This window comes from Trachypithecus francoisi, unplaced genomic scaffold (genome assembly GCF_009764315.1).
Source record: "Trachypithecus francoisi isolate TF-2019V2 unplaced genomic scaffold, Tfra_2.0 Lachesis_group18, whole genome shotgun sequence".
In the NCBI taxonomy this organism is placed as follows: domain Eukaryota; kingdom Metazoa; phylum Chordata; class Mammalia; order Primates; family Cercopithecidae; genus Trachypithecus; species Trachypithecus francoisi.
The window spans coordinates 15,972,684-15,996,468 of NW_022681463.1; the positions used below are offsets into that span (position 1 = coordinate 15,972,684).

At 39.6% G+C, this 23,785-nt stretch overlaps 2 protein-coding genes across 2 annotated transcripts in view; one reads left to right on the top strand and one right to left on the bottom strand.

Annotated features, from left to right (window-relative positions):
• The window catches only part of UBAC2 (UBA domain containing 2), a 184,710-nt gene that overhangs the window by 78,213 nt on the left and 82,712 nt on the right, over window positions 1–23,785 (bottom strand). The window lies entirely within an intron of this gene.
• Window positions 1,959–15,400, top strand: GPR183 (G protein-coupled receptor 183). The gene is made up of 2 exons (XM_033177362.1): window positions 1,959–2,112; window positions 13,774–15,400. The coding sequence occupies exon 2, from the start codon at window positions 13,804–13,806 to the stop codon at window positions 14,875–14,877; it is 1,074 nt and encodes a 357-aa protein (XP_033033253.1). The 5' UTR covers window positions 1,959–2,112; window positions 13,774–13,803; the 3' UTR covers window positions 14,878–15,400.

The following is a 23,785-nucleotide window of genomic DNA, read 5'->3' on the forward strand; positions in this document are numbered from 1 at the left end:
TGGGGGGACAGATCCAGTTTGTTAGAGGAATTACTTTACCTAGTTGAGTCCTTCACTATATAAAAATGTTTTACTTAATATAACTATTTCAAAATTAAAAGCTAAAAACGCACCAGAATGGTCTTTCAACAAACTGAAAAATTTATCAACAGTGTCTTCTTCAAGTACTCTGCAGTCTAAGGTTTGTTTTTTTGTTTGTTTGTTTGTTTTGAGACGGAGTCTCGCTCTGTCACCCAGGCTGGAGTACAGTGGCGCGATCTCAGCTCACTGCAAGCTCCGCCTCCCGGGTTCACGCTGTTCTCCTGCCTCAGCCTCCCAAGTAGCTGGGACTACAGGTGCCACCACGCCTGGCTAATTTTTTGTATTTTTAGTAGAGACGGGGTTTCACCGTGTTAGCCAGGATGGTCTTGATCTCCTGACCTCGTGATCCACCTGCCTCGGCCTCCCAAAGTGCTGGGATTACAGGCGTGGGCCACTGCGTCTGACCTGCAGTCTAAGTTTTAAATGAACTAGTTCTAGAATATGATGTCATGTTTATCCACCAAGTCATAAAATCTCTGTAACACCCCCTCATAGAATTTTTGTACTAGGAATTACCTTGGAGATCATTTAGTTCAATACCTTTAGTTTATACACAGAGAGGTGGTGGCCCAAAGAATTCAGCTGACTTACTTGATGCTCTTTCTTGTGTCTGACAATGTTTCTCCATACTCTCAGCACTTTAGAGGTTAGAAGAACCTAATGACATCTGTGACAGGCAAAAGCTACTCGACTATTTTTACAGAATCCTGGAGCAGAAAGGCCTCTGAGGTCACAGAGTTACAAATTCCTATCAAATGATTCAATTCTGTCTACATCACCCCTCAAAATCAACATCAAGTTTACACAAGCATCTAAATAAGAAACAGCATACTCCATTTTTTAAAATAATCACAACTTTTGGGAATGACTCTCATCTTTTGATGCGAAAGCTATCTCCAGTAACTTCTTACTGGCCCTCCCGCTAGTCTCTGGAGTTAGGAAGACTGACATAAGCAATGTAAACACTTTTCTATGAGAGTTTCCACAAGCGTAAGGATAATGACCCTCTGCCTACAAAGCATATACATCCTCAGCTTATTTAATCAGTTCTCCTAAGACCTGCTTTCCAGGCCCCTCACTGCCACAGCTGCCATCTATGTCATTCATAAAATGCAGCACCCAGAAGTGGCTGGGAATGGCCAGATCAGTCCTGACTAAGTGTAAACATCACCTCTCCTGATCTGAGTGCTGCATATCTGGTAATTTAGCCTACAAATAAACTGCATTCTGACAGATATGTTATGCTGTTGGTTTAAACTGAGTCAACTGAAACTATGAAGTGAATGGCGTAAGTCTCTTTCATCCCGTGCTGAAGAGGCTGGATTTGATCTCTAATGGGCTTCCCTTCAACTGCTTCCCTGTTATTCAAGTGCTCGTGAAGTCACTGACGCAGGCAGCCTCTCGACTGAAAACGGCGACTAATTCTGTTCACTCCACATCCTGGACTGTCATTCTCCCTCACGCCACATAAACCTGTTTCTTTCTCATAAGCTGTGGATAAGGTGGAATGTGTAAACTACTCCCTGATACCAAGTTTCCAGGTAAAAAGCACTGTCAAAGTTGACATTGTTTTCCTTAAAACATTAAAAAAACCCACACGTTTACACAGAAAATCAATATAAAATCATCAGTAACTTGGTCCTTTTTTTTGGTTAAGGTTTATTGCTTCAGTCTCTTTCAAAGAATTTTCTGATACTTAAACCTTTACAGAAAAATGTATAAAGTTCCACAGGTATCAACAATTCATAAATTCCAAGGGGTTTTTGGATAGTCGTTTTTTTTGTTTTGTTTTGTTTTTTAATAACTATAAAAAATTTCACTTCCCATTTAAAACAAAAAAAAAGTGCACACACGTACACGAGAAGAACTGCTCATTACATGCTCAGTCACAGGGTGACAGAAAAAAAAAAGTCACCACCATAAAAGGACGTCTGCATAGCCTCTCTTAAAACAACATGCCACAGTTAACTGACTTCAGTTTGGACAAGTACTGACAGCTACTACACAGAGACCCAAACGAGTCACTGATATGTAAGTACAAGATCTTTTGCTTTTTCAACAAATTTTTTTAAGAAAAATTTTAAAAGCCTAAGTTTTAAGTTAAAGGTAAAAAGGAAAAGAATCTATTTAAGAACAAGCTACCATCACTTCTAACAAAAATTATATTAATAATGTAAGTTTAGACTCTCTGCTAACTGGTAGGTCTACTTAGTTCTTACAAAGCTGAGTGAAAGCGATGGGTCCGCCAGAAATATCTTTGTCAAAAAATAGGGCTTACTTCATGTACTACTGTATAAACTCACAATGACAAAAAACAGTATCAAGCAAAACTATGCAAATAATGCCAATATTTCAGGATAACTTAGTATGAAGGAAAAGGAACAAAGTTATTTTAATATAGAATATTCCTACACTATAGGAATTATTAGAAATATAAGATTATTTCTCAGGATGGAATCTCAGTGGTAGAATTCCTAGGGCAAAGGATATATTTTCTAAAGCTTTAGATATAAAATGGTAGTTTTTGGTTTACAAAAACATTTTACCAATTTACCCTCCCACCAGCAAAGAGTACCAATCTTTGTTTTTTAAATGCTAAATACTACTAATTAGATAAGCGAAAAAAAGTCTGTTGTGTGGTTTATATTTACGTTTAGTTAGACTAAACATATCTTTTCTATGTGCCTGGGCGGGGCGGGGTGGAAATCACAATGAATTCTACGCAGTGCTTTGGCAACATTTATGTCCAGGTTGGGAATGGTGGTAACAGAAACTTGGCAAAATAGAACCTGTGAAGAGACTTCCTTTAAAGGGGGGTGAGGGTTTTGTATATGTGTATTTGTGTGTGTGCTGGGGGAGGGGGAGTAGTATTTTGTTTATTTGGTGTCACTCTGAATACAATATAGTGTAATAAGAGCAAGGGCTCTGAAATCAGGCTCAAATGTAATTTACAAGCTGTGTGGCCCCTCACGCAAGTTATCTAATACCTGACTTCAGCTGCTTTACCTGTAAAATGGGGAGTATTATTACTGCCAAGTCCTTACAACATTGCCTCTCAATATAAGTGCTAAGAAACTGTCTCTTACGATTCTTCTCCCATCCCTCTGGCCACTGACGTACCAGAGGGAGAATCCAACAGATATGTTATGGATATTTTACATAAAGACCCTGAATCTGGCTGGGCGTGATGGCTCACTCCTGTAATCCCAGCACTTTGGGAGGCTGAGGCAGGCGGATCACCTGAGGTCAGGAGTTCGAGACCAGCCTGGCCAACATGGTGAAACCCCATCTCTACTAAAAATATAAAAGTTAGCCAGGCATGGTGGCACTCACCTATAATCCCAGCTACTCGCGAGGCTGAGGCAGGAGAATCCCTTGACCTGGGAGGTGGAGGTTACAGTGAGCTGAGATTGCGCCACTGCACTCCAGCCTGGGCGACAGTGCGAGACTCTGTCTCGATAAATAAATAAAATAAATGGCCCTGAGTCTATGGATGATCACACATCTAACTGTGCTTACTGGTAGGACTCCACACTACTTATATTTTAGCATGTTTTCTCTCTGGGGGCTCGCATTGTACTTTTTGGACATAAAACCACAAAAAATATGCTACTCCACAAAATGTTCACTCACATGTTTTTGTATCATGTCAGTGATAATGGTGATGATCCCTTGTATAAATTACTTTCATCTGGCTTCCTAGAGCTAATTAGTATCATGACCAGTCACTTAATCGAATAAATATTAACTCAGGTTGCTATATGACTTTAATTCATTTATTTATTCTATAGATAGTTACTAGATATCTATCGTAGGTTGGTTCTGCAGCATTCTATGGGATAAAATGTTGGATGAGATCAAGTCATCATCCTTCAGAAGCTTAAGAGCTTCGCACCTAACAAAGCCGTTCACAGGGATGCTTTTCTCTGTGCTACGGTTAAGGCCTGCTGGAGCTGTTAGGCAGCCCTGGACGTGGCCTGTGTAGAGGACGTGTGGTGTCCTCCGGTCTGGGGGGTTGATCACCTTCCCAAGAAGTCTGGGTATCGTATAAAATGAGATAACACAGGTGAAAATCCTCTGAAAGCTGTGACAGTAACACAGATGCCTGTGGTGTTTTGGAAGCCCAAAGAGAAGAATAAAAATGTTTTGTTAAATCTCTGCAAATATCTAAAAAGTAGTTTAAAAATCAATTAACAGGATAAAAGCCTATTCTAGGTATTCACCATATTTTTTCAATTGAAATTTCAGTCTAAATTGCTTTATTATTAAAATATTGTTAAAAGAGTAAAGTCTAAATCCATTTATAAAACCTTTACTTACTTTAAAATATGCTACAAATAAACTAATAAACTCCTTCATTTGAATCAACGTCTCCTTCTCCCTGCCCCGACTCCCTTCCCCAGCTCTCCCAGTCTTTCTTGTTCAGATAGGTATGAGTTAGTGTACGTTAAGGTTTTGAGATGCCTTCCTATTTTACTTGTTTTCTACCCATAATAGCAGATCATGTCGGAAATAGGAGATAAACTGTATATTGTACTGAATGTGACTTCTGAAGCCAAACCGCCTGGGTCTGAATCCTGACACTTAACAGCTAGGTCTCTAGTCACTTAAGTGCCCAGGTGCCTCCGTTTCATCATCTGTCAATGGACTTGTGAAAGTTCTGAGAGGATTGAATGAGTAGACACACATAGAGTGCCCAGGGCAGGACCTGGAACACAGTCTCTGCTTAGTAATTTTGGTGATTGTTATTCATCAAGGGCTTACTGTAGTGTAATAAAGAATCTTTCATTAAGGATTAAGAAAGCTGCAATGTTCCTATTCTTTAATGGGTATTTATTGAATATCGATCATACATCACCTAGAGATACAAGAAATTAACACCACAGGATTCCCACTCACTGTACTTCACAGGCTCATGGGAGACAGGGAAGAAAATCAATGATACAGATACTATGACAGAGCACAGCACCCTCACAAATACAGCCACCCTGCCCTTCAGAGGATGGAGAACAGGAACACTCCTGCGATATTTAGAACTAAGCTTGGAAGGAAAGGAGCTGAGGATACAGGACAGGGGCCAGGAGACATCAGACAGAGGGAAGAGTGTTACCAGGCACAGAGTTGTGAGGGAACATGGGACATCCAAAGGTTATAAGTAATTTTGTACGGCTGGAGCCAGGGCACGATCAGGAGAAGCTGGCCAGCAACCCTCCTGAAGAGGGAACGGAGCTCAAATCATGAGGGAACTTGTGAGTCATGACACAGAGCTTGTGGTTTGCCTGGGGTTGGATGGGCCCTGTTTGAGAGCCTGGCGGGAAGCTGCTGCCATGGCTGTAGGCAGAAGGGCGGGAATGGCACACAACAGGCAGACAGACAGACACAGATGTGCAGCACAGCACAGGCTGAGGCACAGGGACTGCTCGTTGACTAGTGGCAGTAGGTGATGGAGAACACGGACTCCTGGGTGCCTTCATGAACCCTGCCTTAAGTACCCCAGTAAGATCCCTGAGCAAATGACCTGGAATTTGGTTTATCCATAAAATAACGACATCTAACGTTCCTCCCTAATTTCCATGCGATAATAGAGACAAAAACAAAATTGAAACTCCTTGAACTTGAAAGAGAAATGGTACATATGATTTCCAGAAACATTCAGGACTCAGAGGAGAAATATTAAAGACACAGAGCTTCATTATAAAGAGCCTTTTTATATTATGCAGTTAGTTTTCTCACATGTTGCATCCTACAAATCATGCCAGATAGAAACACAGAATATCTTTCTTACACTAAAATGAGTATTATAGTGGGATTCTTAGTTTCTTAGTTCTCTAAACATATGTCATCTTCATCTTCAATAACTTCCATACTTTTCAATATAAAAGCCACCAAAAGCCACACAGGTGGCTTTTACTAGTGAAAGGTGAAAGAAAATAACTGGAATACGTGAAACCCCAAATATGCAAGTGGGTGTTCAACCAAAGAATTCCTGCGCTCAAGCATCTTTCCATCATTTCCAAGGAACGCGTCTATGAAGCTGAAGTGGGTCTTCACTGCACATTCACTGCGTTCGGGACACATATAAAGCACAAAGAGGAAATGGTAGACTGCTAAACACTTTTTCTGTCTTGAAGAGGTTTTTCTGTCTTGAAGAAGTTCTCTGTGCTTGGTCCTATAAATAGCCTTTTGTAGATCTATTGGGAGCTGGTCTGACCCAGGCTATGCAATGGGGTCAGCAGGCTGGTCACAGAGCTCCTCAGTAAGGCTGCCTCTACTAAGTCCCTCGGCTAGTCACACTCCATAAGCTAGAAAGCAAGCCCCCCAGGAGGCAGGGGAGGTCCCCCAAACAGATGGACCACAGTCAACTCTATGCTGAATATTACTCTGGTATGCGTGATTTTTTGAAAGGATATAGGGAATATTGTTCTCAATCCTTCTAAAAAATGAATCATGGACCCAGACATAGCTATCAATTTAGGACTCAAAGTTAGTTGGGAAAAAGTCACCTTACATTGTACAAAGATGTATTTAACCAGGCCACAGAGGCATGTACTGACTACTATGACAGTTGGTTAGCAGTGTATTATTAATAGAATGGACAATCTGACTTTACTAATGAAGCACCAGGAGGCTCTGACTATGCTGGTCACATTTCCACAGCAGTGCAGGTTCCTCTTGCACACCAGGAATGCATGTTTCCCACAGTCCATTTTACAGGCAAATGGCCCCCATAATACGCCAGATGATGGCTGTTTAGTCAGTGAAAAAGGTATGTGTGACACTGGGCCAAATTTAGATGTCCCTGTTTGAACAAGAAGGTGTTTTCAAATAATTGACAAATACTTATAAAACCAGGTAACCAGAGGAAGAAGTAATGACTTCTTTCTTCCGTGGAGCAGGTTTATTCTCAAGGGAGCTGAAACAGTACCGGCCTGCCATCTGATAAATCTGTGCTTGTCGTTATTTCCTCAGTAGAACCATATCCTTGTAATTTCAATTAACCCTGAGCTTTCGTCTCCCCTCTCCTTTCCAAAGATTTTATTTCTCCCTGCTCCAGAAATTTTTCCTCAGTCTTAACCTTTCCTCAAAGTAGCCAAAGGACAGTGTATCAGAGAAAGAATCAGATCAAACAACACTCATCACTTAACAATACACACATATAATTAGTATCTGTGTGGCCGCATCTGGGTGGCTCCCCTGGCTGTTTTTGAAAGTGAGCTTCTGGAAGTTCCTCTTTGGTACATTCACTGTGGGCATGTTGATTCAGGTCACCTCTCTGTAAAAGCTGAGTCTAGAGCAGACTTGAACTACAGAGAAGTCACCTCCAATTGGTGATCATCTCAACACAGCTGGACCCATTCCAGTCACTGCTAATGGCTACATTTAAACAGAATTCCTAGGTAAGCCCCTTTTCATTCAAGGTGTTGATTATTATTAAAATAAATAACTATTAGAGGGCAAAGGTGACATTTCAGCAAAAACCAAAAGCTGTTATTCTAGTGCCAACTAAATCCCCGAATACGGTAAAGGTTTTGTTCTGTTTCTGCTCAAATTAAAGGCTGAGAAAACACTTTAATTACTTGAGTGAGTAAATTAGGACCACGGAAGCTACATGTCCTCTGTGAAAACTCACAGATCCCTCCAAGTGGGTATCTAGGGTAAACATTTCCAGAGTGCAAACTACATCAGCGCTTAGACAATTTTCTTAGATACTAAATAAATGAGTTTTTGGGGGCCTTTTATTTTTTTTTCCTTTTGTGGCTAGAAAGAACCTGTCAGTTCATGTCAACATGTCTGGTTATGCAAAAATGAGATGATAATATCTCAAGAAGTGTTACCAACTCTATTAGCAATGAAATACATTCTAGAGAAAAACACACACAGGCTCACTTCCCAAAGCATAAGTAAAAATACTTTGGAAGATATTTTGCTGAGGAAGAAACTTATTGTTTTACACATGTTAGGATAACAGTAAAGTTAAAAGGACTAAATACTGCATTACAGAGGAAAAACTGGGAGGGTGTCCTTGTTTACCAATACAAATAAGAGAATGGCACAGATGGCTTCCAGGGTGGCTCCCAGCAGAAGGTACAGGAGCCTTGAAGGCTGACAGAGCCCTGTTCCACAGGTGGAACCTGAAAAACGATCCAGGCTTCCTGTAGCCCAGTCATTATCCATGTCCTCCAGGGAAAGGCCTCCATCCTGACTCCTGTCCCTCAGTGTGTGCAGCATGAAGGACAGCTGAGGAGCCACGTGCACCTTTTCATTAGAATGCATTACGAGGAAGCTCTAATTCTGATATTAGTGTTCTAAAGAAAAAATATGGGCCGGGCGCGGTGGCTCAAGCCTGTAATCCCAGCACTTTGGGAGGCCGAGACGGGCGGATCACGAAGTCAGGAGATCGAGACCATCCTGGCTAATATGGTGAAACCCTGTCTCTACTAAAAAATACAAAAAACTAGCTGGGCGTGGTGGCAGGCGCCTGTAGCCCCAGCTACTCGGGAGGCTGAGGCAGGAGAATTTCAATTAACCCTGAGCTTTCATCTCCCCTCTCCTTTCCAAAGATTTTATTTCTCCCTGCTCCAGAAATTTTTCCTCAGTCTTAACCTTTCCTCAAAGTAGCCAAAGGACAGTGTATCAGAGAAAGAATCAGATCAAACAACACTCATCACTTAACAATACAACATATAATTACTATCTCTGTGGCGTGAACCCAGGAAGCGGAGCTTGCAGTGAGCTGAGATCACATCACTGCACTCCAGCCTGGGCGACAGAGCGAGACTCTGTCTCAAAAAAAAAGAAAAAAGAAAAAATATTTACAACAAATATTTATTTGGGCTTTTCCCTAGGCAATACAATGATACATGATAATACTTTCTAGTGTACCTCAGTGTATATATCTTAAATAACATGTCAGAAGCTGCTGCCTAATAATTAAAATGTAAAATACTTAAAATATACTTAAGAATAAATTTTCTACCTGAAAATGATTAAAAGATTAACTATACTATCCAAATATTGACACTGGTGCACTGTAATGCACAAAGTGAGCAGAATACTGCTATGTATGAGGAGGAACCCAGCACACACTGCTGTGTGTGTGAAAGAACCCTGAGGAACACCTCACTCAGATAACAGTACATGCTCAACGCTGTATATTCACCCTTCAGTTCCAGACCCTCTGATACAAAAAGGTACCATTTCTGCATTCCCAGCATCTAGCACATGGAGGCACTAACAGCCATTTTTCTGCTGAATAAAAGAATGGACTTAATTCAAGTTTCAGAAAGGAATCCTTAAGAAGATTAAAGGAAGATATGAAGTAATATCTCTGAGGGAAGACTGTAATAAATTGGGACTGGTTAATATAAGAATGGGATAGTAACAGTCACCCATATGAAAGGATTTTCCTCTCAATTTGGGATCATAAAATTGGCTAAAACTACTGCATTAATAACACAGGATAAATATAAGCAAGAACCAAAGTGACATATTAGGGCTACCTAGTGGAATCATCCTTCAAGAGGTTACTAAACATCCAAAATCCAAAGCATGCATTTACCTTTACCTAAGATCATTTCCAAGCCATCCCACTTACACGTCCACATTCTGCAAATGCCTTTCTTTGGCCACCTCCAGCGCACAATGATGGTCAGTTAAGGACCCTCAACAGGCTACCCCTTGGGGCTCAATGATGTGTGGCCACAAGTGGCTTCCCATTTGGGAAGGCACCTCTCGTTGAAGTGGGCATCCCCTGCCCTTAGAAGGAGTTGTCCCTTTGCTCTGGAGCAGCTGGGCCATGTTGCGTATGTGCCATGATTATAGGTGAGGATGGCCCTTACAGCCTAGACCACTTTGAAACCACAAGCCTTCAGTTCTTTAAGGGCAGCATGAAACAGCTGCCTATGCAAAGAACTGAACACAGGAAGAAACCTGAAGCCAGGTCATCACAGAGAAGGATCCAGCATGGCTTTTAACCCCAGTGTGGCCTTTAAGAACCACTCCGATTTTTTTCCTGTGCAAAATATAAAATTGGTATTTATTGTCAGTTTCATCACCTGGTAAGTAGGTAGGGGTAGCAATGCTCAAGCTTACAGGACTGCTGTGAGGTTTCTACATGATGACACAATGCAAAGGTACAGAACTAGTAAGTTAATGCAGAAATCTGAAAAAGGAACTCTGAAGGGCAAGCTTGGAAAAGCATGTCGGCTAACAAGGTTTTTACAAGAAGAAGTGAATTAAAATTTTCTTCCATTAAAATTTTTTTTTACCTATTTATTCATTCCAGTCACTGAACAGAAATGAACATTTTGAATAGATACGTTCAGCATTAAAAATCTAGAATATATGAGTAAAGCCCCAAAATTACTCATACAAAATTATGTTTTGGCATACAGACATCTTTCTGTGTGTGTTCGCGCGCGCGTGTGTGTGTGTGTTCGTGTGTGTGTATATTTGCTTCCCCATCCCCCAAAAAAGTGGCATGTTGTATAATCTGCTTTCCTCACTTAACGTAATTTCCAGTCAAGAAACAGGCATTTTCATGTCGCCATTTTCAGAGCTGCACTGTATTCACTACATGGCTGTATTCCTGTATTCCACTGTATGGCTATGCCATAAAATATTTAATCCCCTAATGAAAGATATTTGAACTGTTTGCAAACTATGTTAAACATTCTTGAACTTTGTTCTGAAACTCCTGCAATCTCTGGCTCTCCCAGATGCTGCATCTTATTTGGTGATGCAGTCAGACACACATTTGTATACAAACTGGCAAGCAATGGCACCTTCTCCTCTGAGTCTTACATGAGTGTTACTTTCCTAATTTCTACAATAATAATTATTCATATGGAAGATTTGCAGACTCTACAGTGAAGTATTTTTTTCCCGTCATGTATTTTAAAGGCAATTCCCATGAATCTGCTTATAAATACTCAAAAATATACATTCAGATTTTTGGGGAAAAAACACTTTCACAGAACTCAGAAAAACATTAATAAAAGTTACTGTTGCCTATTCCAAAGCTGCAACCACTGCCTGTAATTTTCACCTCTCCTTTGTGTCTAGTCTTAGTTTCTGAAAAGCTGCTTCTCACACTAAGCTTTTCCCAAGTAAATGGAAAAATCTTTTTATACTTTTATTCCACAATGCAATCCCTATGATTTTCTATTTAAGAACCACTCCATTTTTTTCCTGCACAAAATATAAAACTGATATTTATTGTCTTTCCTATCTCATTAATTTCCACAATTATCTCTACTGTTTTCTTCTACTTGCTTTGGACAGTTATTTTCTAGCTTCTTGAACTGTACATTTAACATATCTATTTTAAATCTTTTCTTTTTTAAATAAAGGCATTCAAGGCTTTATATCTATCTCAGATTGCCTTATCTGCATCCCACAGTTTTCACAGGTAGTATTTTCATCATTTAGTTCTAACCATTTGAAAATTTCCACTGTGATTTCTTCTTTAACCCATGAGTTCCTTAGAAGTATATTTTTTCATTTCCAAACTTTCCTTTTATCTTTTTATCATTGGTTTATAATTTAGCTGCACTGTAGTCAAGCAATGTGATCAGAAAATAATTATTTTCTGAAAGCTTTGAGTCTTCTGGTGACCTAGCACACGGTCAAATTTGAAGATACGCTCATGTGTCTTCAGTACAAGTTCTGCTAGCTTTTAAATCATGTTGAGTAAATCTCCTAAGTCTTTAATCTTTTTATCTAGCACATTATAACACAAATGTGTTAAGATCTCCCATTATGGTTGTGAATTTGCCAATTTCTCCTTCAAATTCTGTCAAATTTTGCTGTTACATGCAAATTTCATGATTATTTTTATATTCTTTGTAGACTGTTCTTTTTAACCTCTGTATTCCTATTAATATTGAATTTGCCTTGAATTCTATGTTTTCTTTGTTAATACTGCCATTCTATCTTTTTATTGGTTGGGATTTGCTTGGTACATATTTTCCCTTGCCTTTCCTTTCAACCTTTCTGAATCACTTCGAGCTGTATCTCTTCTAAGCAGCATACAACTGGATTTTTTTTTTAAATCTAAACTGATAGTCTCTGTCCTGTAATAGGCAAGCTCAATCCATTTAAGTTTGTTGTGACACATCCCTACCCTCTTGTGTTTTCTACTTACTATCCTCATTCTTTGCTGTTTCCCCATTGTCTCTTTTCTGGATAATAAAATGTTTTACTTCCATTTTTGCTCTCTTTTGCTTTAGGTTTTATTTCCATTTAGGTTATAATGATTAACCTATCAACACTGTACAGAATGCATACCTCTAACATAACATGACCACAATACCCTGATAACCCTCAGTGTCTATGACCATCAGTTTTAAGGTTGTTAGAATGAAGTTAGCTGATATCCAATTCATTTAATACAGCAGGGAGAGCAGCAGATTTGCAGACAGTGCTGTTGATCAGGGCAGAGATAGTCTTTAAGGAAATACTGTATATTTCCTTAAATATACAGTAGCAACATCACTAGATGAAAGTGCCTCTCAATTTTGGTGACTTCTAGGTGAGATTTACATACACACAGTTCTATCAGAGGAATTATTTTTCTTCTAAAAATAATCACACAGGATTTATTGCTCTGCTCTTCCTGCTTTAATCAAAGTTTACCCTCATCTACAGAACCTTATTGTAGGAGTTTTCCATTTTTCAGTTTAGGACTTAAAATTTCTGTCTTAACATGATTTATAACAAGAAAAGAATTGGAAAGAATCCAAAAGTTCATCAAGGGAGTAGCTAAGCAAATTATGCATTGACACATTGGAAAACTGTAGAATACCTATCAAATGTTTATACAAAAGCTACACATATGACAAATATATACATTGCACTGATATGAAGATGTTTAGTGAATAAAGCAAGAAAGAATATATAATGTGTGATGCTTGCTACTACGTGCAAAGGTAGAAGTGTAGATTGCACAGATCCATGGAGTACTTGCAGATTGGTAGTTTTAAAATTTAATAATTTCTCCTTGAAGTAACTTAAGTCTTTTTCTCTCTCATTTTATCTTTCTTCTTTTTTTGTCATTTTAGTCATGGTTGTTGTGGTTGTCTTCTTCTTCTTTTTAAAAAGAAAATCTAACTTTCAGTTCCTAACATGGACTAAGCTTATTTCTCAGACTTTTAGGTTAACACAAATCAGATCACTGTGGTAAGTTCGTATTTCACTACATAAATGTGGTGACTGATTTCATTTCCTGGCAGTGATATGCATTTGGTTAAAAAAAAAAAAAATCCAACTGAAATTAAATTTAAAACCAAAGGTTAATGCCTGTCTGAAATGTAGGGTGCTTTACTTAACCAGACAATGATTCAAACAAGGGAAGGGGAATTTCTGCCTAAAAAGTTACTGCATTCCCTTCTGTCACAAAAACGCGTTTGCCCTATTTAATTGGTTCTGTTTCCTTTGCCAGAGCTTTGCCAAAGTCAGCAAATTGTGAGAGTAAAAACATAAATTTTATTCTGTTCTTCCTGTTATCATATATTTAACCATATTATAATTACAAACTGTTAAAAATTGCATGTCATGAAATGTTAAAACTTAGATATATAAAAGACAATTTGGACTGCTTTGATAGATTATTGAAATCTTTTTTAAACTAATGATTAATCAAATTGAATACGTATGCTTTTACTTAAATGACACTTCTTGGTTTTTTTCTAGACACCTTGACCACCACCAGTGGATATACAAATGGCTAACAATTTTACTACGCCCTCTGCACCTCCTCAGGGAAATGACTGTGACCTCTATGCACATCACAGCACAGCCAGGATAGTAATGCCTCTGCATTACAGCCTCGTCTTTATCATTGGGCTCGTGGGAAACTTACTAGCCTTGGTCGTCATTGTTCAAAACAGGAAAAAAATCAACTCTACCACCCTCTATTCAACTAATTTGGTGATTTCTGATATACTTTTTACCACTGCTCTGCCTACACGAATAGCCTACTATGCAATGGGCTTTGACTGGAGAATTGGAGATGCCTTGTGCAGGATAACTGCGCTAGTGTTTTACATCAACACATATGCGGGTGTGAACTTTATGACCTGCCTGAGTATTGACCGCTTCATTGCTGTGGTGCACCCTCTACGCTACAACAAGATAAAAAGGATTGAACATGCAAAAGGCGTGTGCATATTTGTCTGGATTCTAGTATTTGCTCAGACACTCCCACTCCTCATCAACCCTATGTCAAAGCAGGAGGCTGAAAGGATTACATGCATGGAGTATCCAAACTTTGAAGAAACTGAATCTCTTCCCTGGATTCTGCTTGGGGCATGTTTCATAGGATATGTACTTCCACTTATAATCATTCTCATCTGCTATTCTCAGATCTGCTGCAAACTCTTTAGAACTGCCAAACAAAACCCACTCACTGAGAAATCTGGTGTAAACAAAAAGGCTCTCAACACAATTATTCTTATTATCGTTGTGTTTGTTCTCTGTTTCACACCTTACCATGTTGCAATTATTCAACATATGATTAAGAAGCTTCGTTTCTCTAATTTCCTGGAATGTAGCCAAAGACATTCGTTCCAGATTTCTCTGCACTTTACAGTATGCCTGATGAACTTCAATTGCTGCATGGACCCTTTTATCTACTTCTTTGCATGTAAAGGGTACAAGAGAAAGGTTATGAGGATGCTGAAACGGCAAGTCAGTGTATCGATTTCTAGTGCTGTGAAGTCAGCCCCTGAAGAAAACTCACGTGAAATGACAGAAACGCAGATGATGATACATTCCAAGTCTTCAAATGGAAAGTGAAATGGATTGTATTTTGGTTTATAGTGAAGTAAACTGTAGGACAAACTTTGCAGGACTTTTCTTATAAAGCAAAATAATTGTTCAGCTTCCAATGAGGATTCTTTTACATTTCTTTCACTGGGCACTTTCCCATCTCCAACTCGGAAGTAACCCCAAGAGAACAACATAAAGCAAACAACATAAAGCACAAAAAAATGAAAATAAATATTTCATTTTTATTTGTAAACGAATACACCAAAAGAAGGCACTCTTAATAACTCCCAATGTAAAAAGTTTTGTTTTAATAAAAAATTTAATTATTAATATTTCTTGCCAACAAATGGCAAAAAAGGACTGAATAGATTATATATTGCCAGATGTTAATACTGTAACATACTTTTTAAATAACATATTTCTTAAATCCAAATTTCTCTCAATGTTAGATTTAATTCCCTCAATAACATCAGTGTTTTGTTTTGTTTTGTTCTGAGTCATAAAACTTTGTTAAAGAACTCTTTTGGAATAAAAAGCAGGATGCTGCAAAGTTATAGTCTGTCCCTCAATGCTCACTGTCAACTACCAGTGGGAGTGTCAGGGAAAAGATAATTGGCAATAGATAGACTCTGAATTGCAACATTATAAATAATGACGATGACTGAGGCAATGAAAGCACTGAGCTTTTCCTGGAGCTGCCAGCATAGTTTTTAAGGGCCTCTGCTTAGCAATATGAAAAAGACTTTATGTGGAGGTGCCCACTGGGAGGAGGGTCTACTTGCAAAATTCATCTTGGGAATAAAAGACATGCATATATGATTGGTTTTCTTGGGATCGCTAGGGGATCATTTCTCTTTTCTTCCCCCAAGCTGTTAGTACCCTACATTTGTATTTCAGTGGTTTGAGTTATCACGTAGGAGAAGAGTGGTACATGATAAGCAGTGGAAAATATAGTTGCTGCTTGCTTAAATATGATAGAGAGTAAAATGCAAACTTACAAAATTAAGCATCTTAGGATTCTTTACAATATTATATACTTGCTGAAATAAGTACCTTAGTAGGAGTACCGGGACCTTTCCAAGTAGTCAACTGGTCTGCCAGTTCAAATTTGTTTTATCCCCAAAACTACCCCAATACAGTATTCTCTGTTGTCAATGACACCAATTTTTGTAATGGTAGATAAAGAAAATGTTAATTCTGAGTAGTACTTTAAAAATTTTTTTCAGAAAGGGGGTCTCACTCTGTTACACTTTAAATTTTTATTGGACTTTATATCCTGAAAACATTTTATTTAATGTTCTTGTCTTACTCATTTTCAACTTTTTCTCTGTAAGAAAATTAATCTTAATTAATCTTAATGGTTGACTCAACATCATTTACTAATATATTCAGATTTGCATTACATTTATTTCACAAACAGCCACCTGACTTTAAAGCCATTGTCAAAAATAGGCATTGGTCTTTGTAACATCTTATGTAGACAGGTGAGACAACATGGATGAAAGCCCAAATCTTAGTGCCTTTCCTTCACTCCACCTCTAAACTTTCCCAAGTGAAGGAAAAGAAAGGGCAAAACAACAAATTGCATGTAAGTTGGCACTTAGGTAGTCATCTGAGTTGGATCTCTAAAGAGGAACCACTGTGAAGACGACTAAAGGAAAACCAAAAAGAAAGCTTCCTCCATTTCAGAGCTTCTCTGTGGTGCCCTGGTTCTGTGACTACACTGGAGTAGAGACACTTTCTGGGATGTATGAGCCAACACGCTCTCTTAGGGTAGGCAAGAGTCCTCTCTGGGCTAATGGAGTCAATTCTTAGGATCCTGCAAACAAGAGAGTAAATACCTATGACATTTGACAACAGAATAACATTCTTTTATCTGTTCAGTTTTCTGCCTCTTCCTCCCTCCACTATACCATAAATCCATATAAATGATTTTATCTAGTCATCAGCAACCATACTGCCAAAAAGGTAAACTCTAATCCTATCTCCAATTAATGTTTTCTTATAAGTCTGTAGTCCAATCAAACTCAGCTAATCACTCCCCTTAAAGGCTGCCCATTCTACTCAACAAGCCACTGTTCATACATGGCTGTGGGCATCCTCTCACTGTCTTGTTATTAGTTAGCTTTACATTTATTTCTGGGGCATTCCCCTAACCAGGAGGTCAACTTGGAGAACAGGGCAGGGCTGTATAACTGTTATATTCTGTTATAGAACATGACTTTATTATATAACATATTGTTTGAAAACCACAGCCCTGTAAATATTTTCTACATGAATTGTGTGATATATTATTAACAATTTTAAATAATAATTGTGAGCTAGAAAAACTAATCTGGGAAAATGGATAGTTATTATGGCAGTTGACCACATTAAAAAAAAAACTCTCAAAGCTATTTAGTTTGGATCAGTGTAAATAAATGCACTGACTACTCAGCGAGAGGATAGTATATATAGAACAGTGTCAGATACTAGAAATGGCATCATGTATATGTGAAGAGCTCAATAATTTATAAAACAGTCCATACATTATATAATGTCTTCCTTTCTACAATCCTGTGAAACAGGTTGAGCAAACAGTGTCACCCAGACTTTATAAAGAAACCTAACTTCAGAAGAGGCAACCTGATAAATTAAAGGCAGCATTAGGAATGTAACCCCAGCCAGGCGTGGTGGCTCACGCCTGTAATCCCAGCATTTTGGGAGGCCGACGCAGGTGGATCACAAGGTCAGGAGATCAAGACCATCCTGGCTAACACGGTGAAACCCCGTCTCTACTAAAAATACCAAAAAAAAAAAAAAATTAGCTGGGTGTGGTGGGGGGCACCTGTAGCCCCAGCTACTCAGGAGGCTGAGGCAGGAGAATGGCGTGAACCCAGGTGGCAGAGCATGCAGTGAGCAGAGATCACACCACTGCACTCCAGCCTGGGCGACAGCGCAAGACACTGTCTCAAAAAAAAAAAAAAGGAATGTAACCCCAATTCCATATCCTAGCCATAAAGAAGACAACTCAATCATGTGGCCCCTGAAAAGGTGTTAGAAGCCTCAATTGCTTTTGCTTTTTTACATGCTAGCAAACTGCATAATCCTTAAATAAGACAAATAACCCAACAATAGTATAGATTATAAACTTGACTAAGATGTGGGCTCGGTGAGGGCAAGTGCCTCTTCTCCTATATACACAGCACTGCCATAGAACCTGGTACACTGAAGGTCCTCAAATATCCATTTAATTGACAACGTATGTTTTGTACTATTACTAACAAAATTCTAAAGCCCTACTGAAATATCTGTGAAGTTCTTAATTCTCAATGAAAAGAAATAACCCAAATGTTCAATTACACATGAAGAGCACGTGTGTAACTGAAGGCAGTTACACAATATAGAGTATATGCCCTTGAAGAGCCTGTAATTTAAATTAGATACATTAAAGGAGAGCGCTAATTAGCCGGCAAGGGAATTTAAAACGAAATACAGAAATAATTTTATATTTCAAGAGGCAAGGGCAGTCAGTGGCTCCTACCAATGAGTACAAGGTGGCATGCGATTTTAGAAGGGGAAGCACTGATCTTAAATTAGCCCTTAAAATGGTCTATTTTAGTTACTTTTCAGCCCATTGTAATTTCTTATTCTCTTCATAGCTAAAAGATATTCACTCAGTGACTATTTGGGTGAAGAATGAGAAAATGAAAAGCATGTGGATTACAAGTGACCTGGTGACAAGGCCATTATTTTGAATCCAGGGAGGACTACATGAGTACGCATCAGAACTGCTGCAAATGGAAGGTTTTCATTAAACTCAGAAAAGTGGGTTGCTTAAAAGACAGCCCCCAAATTTCTATTCAATTAAGACCTTGCTGATCACTGACTACATGCCACTTTCCAAGTCCTCTACAGGCATCATCTTATTTAATCTTCACTACCTTAAGACATCGTATGACTATCATCCCCATCTTGCTGATGAGGAAACTACAGCAACAAGGTCACATGGTGTGGCAGAGCCGGTTTAATCCCACACTCTGGCCCCAGAACCTGTGGCCTGACTTGGAGCATTCATGCCACCACTTACTGAAACTTGCTTAGTAAGAGGTTCCACGCTGTAGCCTGAGCTCCATTCCTCCCTTTCCTATTTCCCCCAGGGTCTTGGATATCTCCCCATCACCACATCTGAATTCAGTTCACCCTTCCCCTCAAGCCCCTGAATTTCTCTTCAAACTCTACCTGCAGTCTCTGTCACCCACACCTGATACTTTTCTCTCAAGCATGGGATTCAGGTGGTGAACAAATCCCTACCTCGGTGCTCTCCTCTTAAATGCACTCTTGCCTATCTTTTCTTTTTCTCTATTTTTTTTTTTTTTTTTTGGTGAGACAGTGTCTTGCTGTCACCCAGGCTAGAGTGCAGTGGTGCAATCTTGGCTCACTGCAACCTCCACCTCCTGGGTTCAAAACTATTCACCTGCCTCAGCCTCCCGAGTAGCTGGTATTACAGGTGCCCACCACCGCACCCAGCTAATTTTTGTATTTTTAGTGGAGATGAGTTTCACCGTGCTGGCCAGGCTGGTCTCGAACTCCTGACCTCAAGTGATATACCCACCTCGGCCTCCCAAAGTGCTGGGATTACAAGTGTAAGCCACCACGCCCGGCCTTGCCTATCTTTTTCTTTGCCCACTGTCATCATCCTAGTCCAAACACTGGCCATGGCACATCTAATTACAATCTCTTCCCCCCAGGCCTCTTGATGAGAGTCAGAAACTTTAGCCTTTCTTTAGGATGCTGTACCAGAAGCCAGCAGATTAAATGACTAATAACAATAATAAATACTTGCTAACAATTCTATAGCATAGTGCTTTAAGCACTTTACATATATAAAGTGCTCATTCAAATCTCACAAGAATGCTGTGAGGCTTGTTCTATTACCAGTCGCACTTTCCAGATGATGAAACTACGCTACAGAGGCTGAGTAACTTGCCCAAGGTCACAGTCAGCAAGCGGGGCAGCCAGGCTCTACACTCTGGGGTCTGGCTCCAGGGTCTGCACTCTTCATCATCGTATTTTCTCTCTTAAACGTATATGTTCCAGGTTCTCAGAAAGCCTGGAAAGAGACACACACTGCTCACCAAATATCCTCAAGTTCCTTGAGGGTGAGGAGGAAGAGCATGTGACTACCTCTGACTAATGGGCTGGGGGCAAAAGAGGCATGTGTCACTTTTAGCCTAAGGTGTGAGGGAGCGGCATTATCCTCTGCCACAGCATCCGGCAATGTTCTAGATGGTGACACCTTTGTCAGCCTGGATCCCTGAATGAATAAGTGAGAACTCCCACCCCATGACCCACCCAACTGTATTAGGCAAGTGGTGCAAACAAGAAACCCACTATGGATTAAGCCACTGTGATTTCAGGGTTATTTCGTGGCTGCAACATAAGCTAACCGGTTCTGATTAATACAGTGTTTAACCTACTTGGAATGAGAAAAAAAAAAGACCAATATACAGAGTGCAAGAAAAGAAAAATGCAGACACTATCCAGTTCTTCTGGCAAATAATCTCCCTAAATTCCACTTTCATTGTGTCATTTCATGCTCAGGGATTGAGAATAGTTCCCCATGATCTACCACATCAAGTCCAAGTTCCTCTTCCACACTTTCAACTCCCTCCAACCTAATTTCTCTCCATTGCCCAATATGAGCCTTTCAAGTTCATCTGGTTGGTTTTGTCTCTGTCCTGTGGATAAAATGTTTGGTTCTCACTGGTGGGATTCTTCTGCTTCCTCCCCTTCTTGTTTACACTTACATCCAAATCACACCGCCTCCCTTAATCCTTCTTTGACTACTCAAAGCCATCCATCTTCCTTTCCTCAACTTATTTGGCTTTTACAGTATATGCCACATAGCTTTAATTTAGATTTTACAACAAAGGAAGAAAAAACACACTGGCCTGGAGATTAGTGGCCTGGTTCTGTCTGACTCCAACCCAGCTCCATCCCACTTTGTCCAGTCTTTGAGCCTTTCTAGACTTCCAACTATTTTGTCAGTGAAGTAAGTGTTAGATAATAGGCAAGCTCTTTGCCAGCCACCATACAGTCTATGGTCTATTACTTCATGTGCAATATTCTTGCATCCCTAAAATGAAACATAAACTCCACTGGGGAAGAGACACTAGTTTTTCCTTCTTTCTATTCTGGATAGCACTGGGCATGACACCCTGAACATAGACAGTGCTCCAAAAAATATGTTGACTATAGGTCATCAAATATTAGCTGAGGAGACTATATGACTTGTAGTTTTAAAGTATGGTGAACAAGAGGTTGATATTATTGCATGTCATAATTTGTTAGGCAGCAACAGATAACTAATGCATGCTTGGTACTAAAATGTTAATCATGGAAAACACGTTAAATTAGAAACTAGAATGACATTTAAATCAGTCAGGATTTATTTTCCAAAAAGAAACTTTTCTGTTGAGAGTATAAGAGGAGCACCACTAGCTTTTCTGTTTCCTTCCACATGTAAAAAAAGCAGCATATGACTGCTATCCTACTTTATCTCTGATAATGCATACCCCAACTGAGAGAAATCCTGGCAATACTGTAGTTGTTAGAAAGAAGAAGCTGTTTAAGAGGGCAATACAATATATTATTTCCTTTTTGTTTCAAGAGTTCATCTTCCTCAAACATTATAAAGCTGTTCTCAAAGCTGTTCTCTATCTGCATGCTAACTGTGTTGTTTCTCGTAGTTAGTAATGCTCTTAGATATCCTGTCCACTCAACTGAAAACCATTCCAGAGCAGGGGCCACGTTACTTTCTGCCCCACATGGCACCTACCACAACTGATCCAAAACAAGAACTCAAGTGCTTTTCTGATTGGCTTTTATCCGTTTTCTCAGAGTGCTAAAACATTTATTTCTGGTTTCTGTGTAAGAATGACTTTTCCCAGGCAGATATGGAGAAGAAAAAAGTGTGTCAGAATGAAACTACACAGAGGCTACAAAAGGTTTGAGACCTAACCTAAAAGAAGTAACATTTTGATATGTTCTTATTGCTTGAGGGCAGCAGTTTCACAATTTTCCCATCAAGTCCTGACATGAAATATCAGATTTTTGGCAGGGGCTACGTAGTAAAAGTATATAAGGTTACTGCCTATATTAGCCTATAAAAATAAATGCAAACGTTATGTTTTAGCATATCATGTATTATATGTTCAAGAGAGTAATGAAAGTATACACAAGTGCCATTTCATGTATTATTGCTTATTATTTTCCCCAGTAAGGGAGCCAGGGCAAGGAGAAGGTCCAAAAGTTGAACATTATTGGTTTGTTAAAAGAACAGCAGCTAAGGCTGTGCATGGTGGCTCATGCCTATAATCCCAGCACTTTGGGAGGCTGAGACAGGAGGCTCACTTGAGCCCAGGAGTTGGAGATCAGCTGGGGCAACATGGTGAAACCTCGTCTCTACCAAAAAAAAAAAAAAAAAGAAATATTTTTCCTTACTCTTGTTACATCATGGGATGGAGGCAGAAATTCAGGACGGATTCAGAAAGAACTGAGGCTGGGGTGGGAGAATCACCTGAGCTCAGGAAGTCAAGGCTGCAGTTAGCTATGATCGTGCCACTGCACTTCAGCCTGGGTGACAGTGAGACCCTGTCTCAAAATTTAAAAAAACAAAAAACAAAAAACACAGCACTTAAGAGGAAGACGTTACCAAAGCAGACCCACAGGCCTGACACCCATGTGACAAGAAATCAAGACAGTCCTGGTTTTCAATCCCAACAATCTCTCATGGGCTCTGCCTGAAACCTGGTACCTGCCTGTGCCTGCACCCGACACTCAGGCCTCTGGAGAGGCCCGTAGAGATACTGGCAAATCTGAGGCAGGGGCAGGGTTGAGGAATACTGTAGGCCACCACCATGGAGAATTAGGAACCACATGGTAAAATGAGAAATGGAAACCAGTGTTCCATTAGGGATCCAGTTGTCAAATTATTTGAAGTTTGTGTGTTGAAAAAAATGATTAAAAGGTGATGGGTACATGGTAGTCATTATACCATTCTCTCTGTATCTATGTATATTTGAAAATTTCTGTAACACATTTCTCAAAATGGCAAGACTGTTCTCTAACACACACCCTTACTCTTGTTACATCAGAGGGTAGAGGCGATATTCAGGGACGGATTCAGAAAGAATTGACAGAGACATAGTTACCAGTCTCCATCTCCAATCAGTTAAGCACAGCAATCCAAATCATAGGAGAATGGGACGCGCACTGGCCACATTCTAAGATCACGTGTGAAGGAAGTCTCAGCGCACCTTCAAGAAGTCCTAATACTAACCCGGCAAAAGGAAACCAAATTCCGCATGTTTGTATGTATAAGTGGGAGCTAAACACTGAATATACATGGACACAAAGACAGGAACAACAGAACAGACACTGGGGACTGCTTGCCGGGGAAGGGTGGGGTGATGGAGGTTGAAAAGCTACATATGGGGTACTATGGTCACTACCTGGGTGATGGGCTCATTTGTAACCCGAGCCTGAGTGATACACAATTTACCCATGTAATAAACTTGCATATGTACTCCCCTGACCCTAAAAGTGGGGGGGGGGGGGGGGGGGGGAATTAAAAATAAATAAAAATGAAAAAAAAAAAAAAAAAAAGAAGTCCTAATAAGAGATGGCTGATGGTAACAAAGTCACCAGCAAAGAACAGGTTATACCAGAAAGCCATATGAAAAGATCAGCAACGCTTCATAAACACACACACAATGTTCTTTGAGGAACTTGATCTCCTAACACAAAGGACCACAAGGAAGAACTATGTCCCAGTTCAAATCTAAATGTTTCAGATCCAGGTATGTTGCTTTGTATACATACATTTGAAGTAAAATATAAATGTTACATTCTTTTGATTAGCAGTTCTGTCAGCCAAGGTTAAGCTATAGAT

Excerpts from the sequence above, each read along its gene's own strand:
- GPR183 (XM_033177362.1), top strand. The coding sequence starts at position 13,804 with ATGGCTAACAATTTTACTACGCCCTCTGCACCTCCTCAGGGAAATGAC.